The sequence below is a fragment of the Aythya marila genome (assembly GCF_965140915.1).
Source record: "Aythya marila genome assembly, chromosome: 9".
Classification (NCBI taxonomy): Eukaryota; Metazoa; Chordata; class Aves; order Anseriformes; family Anatidae; genus Aythya; species Aythya marila.
Window position 1 is genome coordinate 20,266,227 of NC_139050.1, and position 16,383 is coordinate 20,282,609.

Consider the following 16,383-nt stretch of genomic DNA (forward strand, 5'->3'; position numbering starts at 1 on the left):
GAATGAAATGTTGTCCATGGTGCATTACACGCCTCACTTTTATCTACATTCGCAGCCAATTTCTATGACCCTTATTCATCAAGATATTATGGGGTAAACTGTTGACATGTGGGTATTCCTATTGACTTCCTTTGGATATATACACATAGAGTTAAGCATATACCGATTTACCTTTAAAAAGTAGCTCCTTACTAAGAATGCAATAATAACGAGTAGAGAAGATAAATAATTTATTAAACAGATACCAATGCATTCTTTTTCTTATTTGTCTCCGTTCTCTTTCACAATGCAGTAGACAACGTGTCTAAACATGACAGTTACTACCTTTCAAATTCTGTGACAGCTATTTGCAAAACATTAGCGACAGTAGACTGGTAACTTCAAATTATTCTACAAAATTAAATCCTTTATTGAAATTAAATCCACTGTGCTGACTACTTTCTATCTTGCTTAAAAAAATACTAATCTGGTAAAAAGTGTAGCACTGAGCCCACACAAAACTTAGTTGTTATTTCACTAGAAGGGATCAACTTTAAAGCTACTCTGCCTCCTTCATTGCATCACTTAACAGATTAAATGACCAGACTGTAGCTAAATTTGCCTCCTTTCTTATGAAGCTAATAAAAGAGCAATAATCAAGGCAAATGTGATGGCCATTTTGATGATGATGTGGTTTGTCCAGTACGTATTGTATTGGGCCAACAACACTTTGCAGTATGTTAAGAATCAGCAATAGTGTTCATTAGTGTTGCAGAAACCCTTCAGCTTTCAGGCAAGTTCATTCACAGACAGAATAAAGTCAAGATGATCTTGATTCCTATGATGTTCTGATTATGTTACCTATATACAGAACCAAAGGAGAGAGGGGGGTTGTTTTTTATATCACAATTACATTTAGAATCTTACTGTTTAATTCTTAAGGCATGCAGAACTAATTATTATTCATAGAATTGTATACAACTAGCTTAAGGCATGATTCTAACACAAAATAAGGCTGCAGAAATTGTGATTAAGAACTTAGTCATAGATTGTACTACACTGTAATCACTTTTGATATTAGATTCTTAACTAAGCCAGAGATCAGGCTGCCCTGTACCCTGGTTTCAGTGAGACAGTTGAGTTACCCAGCGATGTTGTGGATTTGAATCATAGAGTTTTATTTTATTTAACTCAAAGTTCTGTTAACATCATCAATAAAATCAAAGCATTTTCTAAAATTCTATAGACAGCTCACGTGTTAAATAAAATCATGTTATACAACATATTTTAAAATTAAAACTACCAACATAGCTATTGGTATAAAATACAAATATGGTCTACAAGTAAACTCTGGTTGTTTCATGAAAATACTTTCATTGTAACAATAATACCTCCTGAGATCATTCTGTGTTTAACCCATATGTTCTGTTTTCTCAGAAATCAACTCACAGACTACAAAGGCCTTCCTTTATAGTAGCACATTATGTGGCAAAGTAGAACCGTGACCCCAGCTATGAGTCCCAGTCATTGTGAAACAAATAATCAATAGAAATGATAAGGGGCTACTTACCAGGAAACACAGTTCCTTTTAAATATCCAATAACATTAGAAATTGTCCTGTATGTTGTGACTGACTGAATATTCAGACTGATTATTTTTTTCTCTGTTAAAAGATAAAATTAAAAAAAAAAAACAACTAAGCAAATGTTAAACTGTTGTTTATTCAAGCAAGAAATCCACAGACCACAGATATAAATCTCTCCAACAACAAAAAAGAGACAACAAAGAAAAAAGGTAATGAAGAGGGATAAAAGATTAAAACATGACATAATACAGTATTTTCTTAGACACATTTTAGCTGTGAGGATTAAACCTGGAGTCTCAAAAGATGTTTCTGCTCCTTGAGGAAAAAGAACATTCAATTCACCCAATAAATGCTGCCAGGACACAGTAGTAACAAACAACAACAACAACAAAAAGTAGGATTTACAAAATCCTATGATAAGGAAAGTTGTCTTAACCTTCATAGGTTTCTCTAACCTAAGCCCCCACCCAAGTCAGTCTTTCTATAACATCCACAGAATTATCCCTGGTTTACGTTAACATTATTAAGGAAATAAACAAATGAGCAAACAAACAAAAAAATAGCAAGAACATCAAGAACTGTGTGCTAAATTAGAAAGGAAAAGTTACACCTTAGCATTACTAATCACTATAGCAGCATAGCCTTTGGTGATGTACTTGTGAATTTATGCCAACAGACAGCTTAGCTGGTATCAGCGAGGAAATGGTGTAAATACAAGGGCAAAAGATTCCAGAAGCTGCCAATATATAAGACTTGCCAAAATAGCTACGCCAGTTAAGACTGTGGCACAGGATTTAGCCAGAGAAAAGTAAATATCTGAGTTAATATAGTTTTAAAAAACGTACAGTTCTTTGTTGCGAGTTCCTGCTGTTCCTTCCATCCCCAGGTGGGACACGCTAGCCACTCTAACTCCTGGAGTTTGTGGCAAGGCAACAAAGCATCTAACTACAGGGAACTGCAGATACCTTTCAAATGCTTTGTTTGCATTATAATAGACTGTATTAACATTCATCTCATCTGAAAGGTCATAACTTCTATCTGAGAAAAGCAAAACCGTGTTAAAGTGCTCTAACTTAAATGCTAGCAGTGGTCTGACAACAGGCACTGAGTCCTCCCAGTCCTTTGGGGGGTCCCTATATCCAGAGCACGTCCCCAGCCCCATGGCAGACCTGTGTTTCAAGGCACATTTGGGCTGGCGTTCCTTTGGTGTCCGCATCCTGACTGCCACAGACCAAAATTAAACTATCCCGTGGACCACTCTGCTCTCTGTCACCCAAGCTGTTGGCCTCCCCAGGACATGCTGCTACCAGTTTGTTTCTGGGATTTCTCTCCTGAGATATGTAGAATGCTCAAGCAGGGAGTTTACTGCAACATGTAAAATAAAAACTATGCATCTCTATGAAACTTTTCTTCAGGGTTCATTTGCTGGTACTTCAGCTGGTAAATTTACTTAAAAATTCTCTTAACATAAAATTCAGTATGTTTTCATTCACTATTCACTGATATTTGAGAAAAGCAAAACAACAGCTAGGAAATGTTTAAAAAATAAAAGCGTACCAAGAATACTTATTTTATTTTTTACTCAGACAAAACCTTCTTTGTTAAAAGTAGAAACAGCCTCCATGTGACAACTCTGTCTTTGCTAGAATGTAACAGCAAAGAATATGAAAGCCACCCACAGTTCATTAAAAATAAACCACAGCACATTACTTTGCAGTAATTAATCACAGCAACTTAATATTTTGATCTGTCATGGATACGTTTGGGTTCAAGTTCTAATTAACTTTTACATTAACTTACATCAGAAAGGAAAGTCTATTTACAGCATGTGATGATGAATTGGTTGTTCTATAAATCTACAGATATTATTATAGAATTTTATTAAAATATTTAATTAAAAAATATTAATCCAGAGTGCTTCCAGCACTGTACTGTTACCTGTTTAACTTTTTCGGTTGTTTAAAAAAATCTGAAAATAGCTCACGGCATGTGAGCCATTGTATTTCTTTAGGCCCCATTTGAAAAATAAGATAAACCCTTTTGAAGACAAATGGCAAAGTTGTCTTTCTTTAATCAACACCAGCTATGCAGTGTTCAACTGACAAAGAAGAAATAGAAAATTATGTCCTGGCAATACACATATTGTGGAATCAGATAGCGAAGTTAATAGTCATGTAATACACTAGTCAGCTTAAAGTGACTTCGGCTTAAAGGCTCAGTACCACCGGATGAAAAGGCTGAAAGCACTCTTTGGAGAATACAGCAGAAGTGAAATTTAATCCCCTTTTGACAGTGCTGACAACAAACATCACTTCCCTAATGCCGTATTTTAAAGGTATTGACATTTTTTTTCTTTTTTCTGTATTCTCTGGAAAACTATGAGGAGACTTTTGCTTAAGACTATTCACTTTGAGTTTATGTAAACCAAAAGCTATGACTGAAGTAGAAGCACAGAAAAGTATTTATATTTTGTCAGTATTTTTGATCTATTTCTTTAACTTGAAATCTGTACATTATCTCTGGGCAAATGACTACCTTCTCTCCAAATTACCTATTTAAAAAAAATCATGGTTACTTCTCTCTCATTTGACTCACAGTTTTAGAACTACGGAGGAGCTTAAACTAAGTAGTCTAACAAATAAGTTCTGCTTTTTTTTTCTTTTAAACTTTATCCCACACTTATACCAACATAGAAGTAAGTGAGCTTGAGATTAACTTTCAAACAAATTAGTTAAATTTCTGAATCTTGCTCATGCTACGCACTTATATCAACCTCTTGTCTGATCGTTCTTGTAGTACTGGATTTTAAAAAGCTTCATTAGTCACTCAGGTTTGAAAACTGAACTCATTTGACCAAACTTTTGCTATAAACACATAAAAATTTGCCCATATGCACATTTTACTCAAGTGCTGAAGCATTAAATACTAACTGAATTCAGGTATTCCAAAAGCATAATTCTTAGATGATACAAACAAAAGTTGTTTCAGAATACCAAGGAAACAAACTATATAGAATAATTCCAAGTCAGTTTTTAACACGTATATAAAACCTGCTGAAATCAGCACAAACCACACCTGAATAAAAATACGTCATTTTGAAATCACAATTAAAGTAACACATTGAAACATCACCAAACTTCCAGAGTCACGTTATTTTAGGGCGCACAAATTCACCTGGGGTAGTTAGGATAAAATTACATTCAACATGTTTCTTTTTCAAGTCATTAAAAACCTTTATGTCAAGCTCTAATAACTCAAGTGCCAACTTTCTGGGCACACACTACCAAGCTTTTCAGGCCTCCCTGAAGGCTAATAATTTGCTTAATAACAAAAGCTACAGTTTTCATAAAGCTACTTGCCCCAAGACCTGAGGCTTTAAGGTAATATCAAGTATCATAGAACATGATGTAACACTAAGAACTAACAACACTCAATTCAGAAACACCATAACTGATTTACCTATAATGGATAATCAAATAGATTACAGATTTCTTTTATTTTATTGGTGGTACTGTACAGAATAATGTGAACTTGTACATAACATTTAGAATATCCTGTTAAAAAGACCATTTGATGCAAATACGTTAAAATGTTTATATACCAGTAGATTTTCCAATCATTTGGAAAAGTGCTTCGTTTTCATTAGACAGTTTCTAGAGAATCTGAGTAAATTCCAAACTACTGCCATATTAGACTGTATAGTTATGATGTTTTTGAAATCTTACTTGATTTTGAAAAATGTATTTTAGATAGTCCATAGTATTTCATCACAAGTCATTTTGAGTACCAAATCTTTTCTACTTCTATTTTAAATTGATTATCAATTAGGTTCAAGTATAGGTCTTTAAATGAAGAAAAGTACTTAATACTTAAAATACTCTAATTGCCCATTTTTTGAAAAAGTTCATGGGAGCACAATTTTAGATTAGTGGGGATTAATGATGATACACCATAATAAAGAAAAATCAAATCTAATTACCAACTTCAACTACCACAAAACTAACAACTAACTTCAGTTTCCACTCTACACTTTCTAGGTTCTAAGTATCCCATATATCTCAGATGTCTCTCTCCATACCCTTCCACTCCCTCTGTCACATTATGTCTCTTGAAAACTGCAAGGCTAAGGGAATAAAGAGGCAATGTGAGAAAACTATATATAAATGTTTAATCATTACTGATGAATCTGCTGCTCAGCTTTTTGAAACATACTGATGAGAGAATGATGATAATTTTATTCTAACAAATTTTTAGCCAACCAATCATTTGAATTGCACATTCATCTCTTTTGACAGATAAATGATGAATTCTACGTCAGAAATGAAATCTTTCTCTTAAGCTTCTTCCAATCAACAGGAAGACTGCAAATTGAGCCTTCACTGTTCTCATATGCCTCTGTTCGGCATATTCTTTTTAGTTATTATTATTAGATAGTTATACAAGATTTCTTATCATGAAATCAGTCTTTTATCTCTACTATTAAGGCTGCTACTGAGCACTTCAGCAAACTATATGTTCCAGTATATAGAATTATTTCAAAGCACAATATATCATAAATGCATTAGAGAATTAAGCAAGGCTTGTTACTATAAAGCCACTTTACTCAATAAGTTAAGAGTAAAAAATAAAAATTTGCACGTGGTTTATTGTGGTTAAGAAGCGTTACATGAAATCAGAAACAAGTTGTGATCACCCAGAATGAGAAGGACATGGGTTAGTTCTTTCTAGACTGCTAGACTGCATAAAAGTAGAATAAGCTGTCCTTTAGGTGATTCTATACTGCAGCCTCCAAGCAACCTTTTTTTGAGAAACAGACTCAACAGAGCTTTTTCTCTTTCTAAAATGAGTTTTCCAGCCCATTCGTGTCTTACATTACAAATTTCAGCTGTTGAAAACCCGTACGCTATTAGCAACCTTCACACATCCTACTTGGAATGGTTAAGCTCTTGTTCTTCCAAAAAAGCCCTTTTCCTGCTTATATCATCCTTGTTTACTGGTTGCGGGGAAAATCAGCTCATCTTTAAAATATCTAATCAGCCATACATGGAGACCAATACTTGTCCTGATAACAGCAGCTTAAGCGATGAAGCACGAGGTCTTGCTGCCTTTCCATTTGATATGTATAACTACAAATGTCAACACAAGTCATAAAATTAACCAACCTATTTTATGTCTTGTTTTATTGTATTCCTATTCCACAGTGACTTTCCAAAAGCAATAAACAAGTGATACAGCACATATATGATAGTACAATGGTTGCCCTGAAGATTTGCTTTTACCATTATCATCACTGTACTTAGTGCAGGATAAGTGGCTACTTTAATTTGCCTCTTCCCTTCCAAGACCATTGCTTTACATCAATTAAAATAAACAGGCACTACAATAAAAGGCACAAGGCACATTTTTTTCTGCATTTTTTTTTTTTTAATGGTGAAAGATAGACTATTACAAACAAACAAAAAAAAAAAAACAAGAAAGAATTACTAATTATATATGCATCTCTTCTGGAATGTTATCTGGAAAGTGTTTCTCCCTTCATTGAAACACTGTGCATCATCTTTGCTGGAAGACTCTATTCTCACTTTTTTTCCCCTCACAAAAGCAGTAAGTTTATTCAAGCTATAATCTGTATGACTTTGCTAATAGCATTATCTCGGAAGAGATAAGCTGAATGCATTCTTTCTTTACACCTAGCTCTATTCAACGTATTTCATTCTTATCATGATGACTGTTTTCCTGATGAAATTTGAACAAAAAGATGCCTGAAGGTCCAGACAACAACGCATTGTTTATTCTATGGCAGATACAACTTAAGGAACACAGAAAGACACATCACTGTTTAGAATTATAGCATTACCTTAGAGACAGAAAAAAGACAGAATAACTTCAATACTGCTCCTGGTGCCTTAATGTTTCAGTAGTCCGACTAGGCCTAACAAACAAAGGACTGCAGCCCTAGTAACACCTCCCTAGTGAAGATACCTAAAGACAGTGGGATTTCTTTACTCAATAGCAAGAATTAGAGCTTAATGCCTTACATTAAGAAGGAGACTTTGTACTCTAGATATTGACTTATTTGCTGAAAGCTGGCAAATGAGATCATTTCTGAAAGTTAGACCTAACTACAGTAAGGTTGCTAAAGATAAAAGAATACTTTTTTTTTTTTTTTTTTTTTTTTAATGTCTCTCTTGTAATAATTCCCAGATATTTATCACCCCTTAACACAACTTCCATCTATCAGTTTTTGGGAGCAGAATTTTTATTTTTTATAATCTCTTTTAGAAAGCAGCTAAGCAAAGCATACTCATAATCAGCTACATCTTTTAGCTATACACTGTTAGAGAAAACAAATGTGGAATACCTGAAGACAATTTCATTTTTAGGAGAAAAAATTATTTAAAAATTATTACCTGTACTTGGCAGTTGAAGGGGGACACACCTATCTTTTCGGACACTGTTCTCAGGTACAGAAATGATTTTTTTGGCAAGTACTGCAGAAATTGGTTGCACTAACAGTGTTGTGAGGTTCAGTCGATGATGTCTGTAGCTTCCATCTTAAATAACAAAAAGAAAACAGCAACTTAGTGAATTACAATTAAAGATTTCTACATAAGACCTAAACAAAATAAAGTAACCCAAACATCTACAGTACAGCTCAAGAAATCTGGATTTAAATAATCAGCCACTTTTTTGTTCTTACCTTACCGAAAAAAATTCCTTCGAGAATACATACAACAAAATTACATATAGACATTAAAAAGTGTAGGGAATAGTTCCGCCAGAAAGAAACTTGTCAGAGTTCAAGCAGATATTAGATTGTGACTTAACAAAAAAATGAAATCAGTGTTTGGTTAAAGGAATCCATAAAAAATAGAATTACTGATCAGCAATAACTCAAATTCAAGTCTCAAATACAGTGGTACTGAGAAAAGGCAGGTGTTTAAACTGCCTGAAATCAAATCCAAGTATCTACCTGCATGAAATGATGCTGCTACACATAAGGTTGTTTGTTTTGCTGCAGATTTGGAATATTACAGATGTTTAAATACTACAAAAGTTGTGCTACTTAGCAATACACTGTTTAAGGGGTGGGGTATCACACCAAAAAAGCTTCTGTGAGAACTCCGAAAAGAAACACACCACAGAGGACATGTGCTGATGATGTATGACAGCTTGATGAGATGTGCTTCCTTGCATATACCCAGAAGCCTGAACATCTGAATACACACCCTCCCCTTTAAAGAATACAGTCTGATCTATTTCATAAAAAGCATTGAAATTAATATTAATAAGCAGTTTAAAGAAAAATGTAAGGAGTACTTTCTCTTTGCCAGACATGTATTAGCTGTCATAAGAGTATTTTGTTTTTAGGAGATATGAGCTAAGCTATCTGCATCATGATCAGGGCTTAAAAGTAAAAGATCCAAGACCAATCTCCCCAGTAAAACACAGTTCATACTGAAAAAAATTTGAGATTTCCAGAGCTACTAGTTAAAGCACAATCTTCCAGTCTTTTTTTAAGTAGTTATGGGCTTGGTCTGGTACCAAGGACAAAACAGTGTAGCTCAACTTCGCAAGGAAACCAACATATTGGAAGAACTTCGTGAGGTTCTCACTTGACCTTTCTCTGCTGGATGCCAGGCTCCTTGGAGAGCATAGTGCTTTCGGGGTCAGTGAGCTCAGCAAATGCTTTGAGAATAATTTAAAATTGAGATTTTGCTTGTAATTAAAATTTTGTTTTATAGCAGTAAAATGATTTAAGCAGCAGACTTCCTTACTATGTGCAAATCTAACAATCCAACCATGCCAGGCCTAAAACTGGTATTAATTCAAGGAGGACTCTGGAGAACATGCTGGAATGTAGTTAGAAAAATATGCTAATCAATTCTTAAATTTATTTTGGGTGCACAAAAAAGGTAATCTTTAGAAAGTTTCTGACACAGAAAGTGAGGACTATACTCCTACTTTTCCAGTGACTCAGGTTGAGGTTTTCTTTGGACAAAATGGACAGTATTTCATCACTATCTGCTTATTAAAGTAACTCTGCCAGAATCTGATAAAACAAAAAGTTAATAAATAAAACTGTCTAAAAAGTTTACTTATAAAATTCATTACAGTAATTCCTTCTATGACCTGAAACACTGTTTTAATGATCTCTCCAAAAAATTTACAGAACAAAAAAGTAAAGTCTGACTGAACACTGAACCATAATTGTATATACCCACATCTTTGACTTTCTGCTGCATTAATAATAGAGCAGTATTAGTTTTGAAATATCTGAAGTGAATGGCTCATTAATTTTTCACCTTAAGCCTAATGGAAATTTGACAAACAGTTTTATGCTGGGAATAGAAACTTCAAGCAGGACTTCACAGAACACTATGAGAATAAATTATAGCATAAAAGACAGAATAAAGTGCATTTGGTCAAATAAGATGGCTCTGTCATTCAATTGCCTGGAGTGAACAGTTCAATGCATTTCTGTGGAAGAGGTAATCTGCCATTTATGCATTCCCAGCATATCTTCTGCACTGCCCTTTGTCAACATTTGATAGTGTACAAACCACGACCAAAACAGAGACATAAAAACTGACACATCATAAGCATTTGAATCATTTATACATGCAATGTATAAACCCTCACACTGCTTTGTTGAGGTATTCAACAGTCAATAGGCTTCCACTGAATCTCACAAAGCTAGTCACAATGATCTCTTTATTCTTCCCTGCAAAATCAGCTTACGTATGGTTTATCTGTGGTTTATCTAACCACATGCCCAAACTGAAGGGACTGCGGAGTGCTTATTCCAGGGAGATGCCACCAGTTGATCAGTGGCTCTAGGTACTAAAACAGCATCACTATTGTCAATCGTAATTCTGCTGTGCAGCAGCTATTTTGCTGCACCTTCAGTGACAGCTGTTTGCAATGCTGTCCATGAGCAGTACTACTAATAGAGATATGACTCTCTCTTATCAAAAACAAACAAACAAAAAAAAAACACACACAAAAAAAAAACACAAAAACAGCCCATCACACTTCCAATTAATACTGCTAGAAAAGGCTTGCACTGTCACATCGTTGACAGTGCAAGCAAAGATGGCTTTTCTTTTTTTTTTCTCCTGCTATTTTTGCACCTTGGTCTTCCAATGAATAGCTCCACAAAGTCCCACTTTCTCAGAAGGCAAGTCCCAATGACTTTCTGTATATTTTCCAATGGCATTAGTATGAGTATAGTCATACTTATACCAAATTGCAGGTTTGGGTTGAAGGATATTTTTAGAATTCAAATCCAGTCCAACCTCTTACACAAAAATGTTCCAATCTGCTACAGCTTGCAAACTCACTGAGTTCAGTAATAAGATTTTATTTTTTCCTTCTCCTTTCTAAATTCACTCTTAGAACATAGAAGGAAAAATAAACCATTTCTGGCTGCCCCTTCTTGCTGTAAATTGATATAGTGAGAATGATAATCCAGAAAAAAATGATGATGTTCTCCTCCAAGCACTTCGGTACAGAAAAATCTGGGAAAACTCAAATCTGCTCAGTGTTTGGATATCAAAAGTCACATATATTATTTTCTGTACATAAAGTCAACTTTATAGCTCCTCCTCTATTTCTCTAAAGCAAAGAAAGTAATGTTTTATGGAAACTGGTATTCTGACTTATGTGTACAAAAAATGGCGCTGATCACCCTATGACACTGAAAGCAGAAATAAGAATGTTTTTTTTTTTATTAATGGGCAGGAGGGTAGCTTAAGATCCGAAGGGTATCTTGTGAGATATAAGCTCAAAGTATCTGCATGGATGAGAAAAGTAACTGGTGAAGGAAAATGTTATCAAGATACAAGCACAACCTTGAGTAGACGTCTATGCAGTAGAAGTGGTAACAAGTATTTTCCTGTTATGTCTTTATCCGGTTCTCTGTGAATTATCCACCAGAACTACAATGTGAAAAACATCAATTTAAAAGTACATTGCTTCACTAGTCATTGGTATTAATATGCAGGAAGAGAAAAACATTTGCCTCTCTTCTGTAAAAAACATAAAATAAAAATCTTTGAAATTCCATAACCAGGGACTTTAACAGCAGCCACAACTCAGGACTTGCAAAGCAGCTTTACAGGCAATGAAGTATGAGATGATGAACTGTTCTGCCAATTACAACAGCATTGTGGCAGCTTGCATTTCATGATGCATGATTCTGCGATTCGCAAATGGACAAGCAACGCTTAAAACTATGTACAGATTTCAGATATGGATGAGAAAAAAGTTGGCATCTGTGAAAGGTATATGCACGTACACTGAAAAGACAAAATGTAGGTGCACTCAGGATCAGCCAGAAAGAAAACAAGTTACTGAGAGTATTCAGAGAGCATCTGAAAAACATTTTAAAATGTTTGTTCACGCTGGTGATGGACAAACAGGTTTGTTTAAAAACACTTGAAAGCTTTCACATTCTTATCATGTAAAAAGTTAAGGAATTTAAAAGAAAAATGTATGACACAACCTGAGATAAACTCCCAACAGTTAAAAAAACAATATATATATCAATACTTACAAAAAGAAAACAACATACAGATGTTACTTTACTTAAAGCATATGCACTGCATTCTGTTTACATAACATTTAATCAATGGAGTGGATGCTAATCTGGGTATATATTACCCAAGACTGTCTCCTTGAATAGATTTGTGTTGTCCTTAAAAATAAAACTACAAATTTTACAGCTGATATGAGAAGAAAACATACCTTCAGAATCTACTATCATCTTTTCCCCTTCCTCTCAAGGACATGTGTGTAATCAATATAAAAGAAAAAAGCTACTCCCCTGTCTCTTTAAAAATCACTTTGTCTTAATGCCTACTTAACGTACTTTAAACGTACTGTCAGTCTTGTTTCTCGTTAAGATAAATGTGTTGCTTTTTGATTCCATTTATTTTGCAAAAGCAAAACTGCTTTGACACATTGATGCAAAACCATCTTATTACTCCCCATTCCCTTCTAAAAATATTTAATAAATATGGCAAGAATACAAAAAAAAAAAAACAAAAACAAAAACAAAACCAAAAACAAACAAACAAAAAAAAACAAACACATTTTTTTAACAATGCTCTCATCACTTTGAATACCCCTTTCCACTTAGCTTGTTATAGTGGCTAATCATTAAAATGACAAGTAAGTGGCCAAAATATAGCAAAATTATATAACATTTCTTTTAAACCCGTTGACATGGAAGTAATTTTTTTCCTTTCACACGTCCTGAAGTGGTGTCACCACTAAGTCTTGAAAAGGGAAGAACAATTCTTCCACATATTAAAAGCAGCTAAAGCATATTCTTATATCATAGTAACAACAGAAAACAGAAAGGGAGAATTACTGCATGTAAGTGTTAGTATCAGACATATACTTCTGCTTCTCATTATTTTAAAAAATCATTCTCTTAAGGTAAAACTTGCATATCTTCAAGTCCATGTTTGAAACGTACTTATTTGTTCCCAGAAAATATTTCCCAGGCTATTAACTATACTGTTACAACTATTCTTGAACTAGAATCTGTAAAGAAGCGTGTGTGTGTGTGTACGAGAGAACACAAATCAACAGTGGAAGCTTTTAAAACTGAAATGCAAAACATTTTGAATCTAAGTCCCAAACAAGTTATGGAATTTGATACCAGTTTCACTGAAAAGAACACACTTTGGTCTGTGACTGAGAGATACTTGGGTACATCCCTTCTGTCCATATAGAACAGGTTGGCTACAACCCTGGCTCATGTTTACACCCTCAACTGTGGCTCTCCTACAGGTGAATCTGGCCTGCTCTTCTGGAACGGACACAGCAGACTTTGGATCCCTCATTCTGCTACTGCAAGGCTGGATCGTTCCCTTAAGTACTTTTTGAAATCAAGAATTTTGAAAAAATCGAAGTATGCAATGGGTAAGGTACTATGTAAGTGGCATGAAACCCATTACGAACTTCATAGCATAGAATATAGTTTATAGAGATGCTGTTCTTGACCAGCAGTACCTTACATTCACTTCCATAATGCTGTGTACCCGCAAGGTAAGAAGTGTTTCTTTTAAAACAAATGTTATAATACCTTTTAGAACTGCCTTTTCTAACTGCATTGGCATATTCTAGCCAAACCTTACACAGTTTTTGATACTGGTTTCCTTTTCCTGTCTGGCAGCAGTCCATAGTGAGAAAACCCGCAGTGACAATAATGAAGCAGCTCTGGTCTTCTGAGCGAGCAAGCAGCTTTCCTCTAGTTTACAGCTAGTTAGAGTACTTGGCAAGTAACAAGCCCTCTTGGGCTTTTCAAAAGACTGACAGAAATGCAATGATGAGAATAAGGAGTAACTGGTATCAGTCAGTGTACTTTACATTTGCCCAGAAGAATCCAGCATAACCAAAGCTTCCTCCAGGGATCCAGGTAGCCACTAAGTGAGTGCATTGACTTGGTAGTGGAACTGTGAAGTCACACTAACAGATAAGACACAAAGCACTTCCTATACGAATCATTTCACCACTTCAAGATGTAAGCAACTTCAGGATCTCTCAAGAGTTAATGGACTGACCCGATAGCTTGCTCCTTCATGAAATAAACCTTGTTCTTTTACACTGGTGATGGCCACTATAGAAGAAAAAAATACCAAACATGGAAATGAGATGCAGGTTTCCTTCTCTTCAGTGATGATCAGGACTACAAGTAGTGAAATAACTCCCTTGTTAAAGTGATGTTTGCATCAGCTAAAATATACAGCAGGTTACATATACTATCCTTAAAATGACTGCTCTGGCTAAAAACAAGCATGGAGTCTTGTTTACCCACAATAATAAGATTTATTATTATTAAAAATAATAAAAGGCCTGTAACGTTCTGCAAGGAATGGAATGGAAATAGGAAATCACTAAGAAAGCACTGAAAGTGACAGGTATAGCATACCAGCTACTTTGTTTATAGCATGCAGCTAACACTGCAATGATTCAGAATCGCCTGTTGTCTGTATATATTTGGTCAACAACATGAAGTAAAACCGTGTATGCTACCTGCAGTATAGCAGGTAGCTATGCTATGCTTCTCTTACAATAATATATATCTCTGATTTATTCGTCCATATTTGTTTGAAGCTATGAAAAGTCACATCTTGACTTTGTCGTGATGACATATGGGGTCATCAAGGGGTTCTGAAGTCTCCCCCTTTTCCCACAGCTTTTTAATCATTCTTCTCTTCGCACAGTAGTGCCATTAATTGTGCCAACATGATTGTTTCAGTGGCCATATTGCGAACCAGATCAACAAATTTTGTTGAAGCTCTTTAAAGCTAGATCAGTTCCCTAACCTGCATCACAGCAGTGCTCTCAGCAGATAAATCAGCTGAGAAAGAGGTAAACCAGGACTAGGAGGTGGCAGGAATTCCTCCAAAAGGTAAGTCTCCTAAAGCCTTGTACTGTCAAACCATAATTACACAGGATATCCTCATCCTCTGAACCACAGAAATGATGTTTCTTGACACAGAAACAGTAAAGTTGTACATCAATTCAAAAGCTATTTACAGCTTTACAAATAACAACTAGACAAAACAAAACAAAAAAAAACACCATGTGGTTTCTAACTTTCTCAATTTTTTTCCCTTTAATTTCTAGTTTGACTTGTGAAGGAGCACCATGTCACCTTACATTTAATAAAATAGATCCTGATAATCCAATCCTCACACAGATCCTGATAATCCAATCCTCACACAGAAATAAAAGCTTTTGTTGTTGTGTTAGGGTCAGGTTTATAAGAGAACTGATAAATCTAACAAAACCATGTAATAGCTGAGTGATCAGAAATGAGATGTTAATCACAGATCAGATCCTACCAGACAGATGCTTCCATGCACAGAAATATGTCATCAGATTCAAAAGCAACAAGAACGTCTTTGTCAGAACAAGGACTAGTTTAAATACTGCATCTCAGGGCCCACACTGAATCAGCCTTTTGTGCATATTTTGTTTCTTTCCCACAAGGGTTTTATCAAATCAATGTGTCTGTCAATATGTAATAAAATGGGAGTTTACATATGCTTTGTTGACTAATACCTCCGTAGCGATTAGATTTTAGCAGGTATTTTGGAACATTTCTGCAGTGGTGTGTGAGGTATTTACATTTATTCTGTATGGCTATTCTGACTGAAAGTAACCATTCAGGCTGCATTCTGGCATTAAGGTACACAGCTGGGTTTAATTTTTTTCTCCTCTGTCTCCATACTGTGCTAATGAATGTCAGATCAGGATGGCCTACGTTGCTTTCTTTTCACATCCCGCATGGCTCTGTGGCCCCACCCGACCACATTTGTTTTTTATCAGCAAAATAGTTCTGAAGTTCTTCATTCGTAACTCTAGATACTTAGTTAGCATTTCAGTTGTGAGAAAAATAGTAAGACAAATCCCCTTACTTTCTCCTTTGACTGCCATCTGTTAGGCTTCTCCTCAGAGAAATTAGCGAGTTTCCATCCTGGCACTCTGAACTGCAAATATGCCATCATCTGCAAAACTTATGAAAATAATCCCCGACGGAAAAGATAATAGTCTCATATAAAATTACCAGAAAAGACTGAAACATAAACAGAGGGCACTGTACAGATCTTATACGAAGGCTCTTAGTGGTCCCTAAACAAAGAAAGGAGTCTGGACAATGGCAGAACCACAGAACAGCTGAGGCTGGAAGGGACCTGGGGAGATCACCGAGGCCAAGCAGAGCCACCCAGGGCAGGCTGCCCAGGACACCGCCCAGTCAGCTTTCAAACAACTCCAAGCACAGAAACTCCAAACCTCTC

General features: G+C 35.4%; 1 protein-coding gene across 10 annotated transcripts in view; it reads right to left on the bottom strand.

The window, feature by feature from the left end:
- Positions 1–16,383, bottom strand: part of NAALADL2 (N-acetylated alpha-linked acidic dipeptidase like 2) — a 419,953-nt gene that overhangs the window by 108,607 nt on the left and 294,963 nt on the right. For all 10 annotated transcript variants that reach the window (XR_014318086.1, XM_082766747.1, XM_082766748.1 and 7 more), the window contains 2 exons: positions 7,975–8,118; positions 1,550–1,642 (listed from right to left, as the gene is read on the bottom strand). Coding sequence is in view for 9 of the 10 variants with exons in the window: in XM_082766747.1 (XP_082622873.1) it covers positions 1,550–1,642; positions 7,975–8,118 (237 nt within the window). In the remaining variant the exon portion in view is untranslated. The remainder of the gene's footprint in view (positions 1–1,549; positions 1,643–7,974; positions 8,119–16,383) is intronic.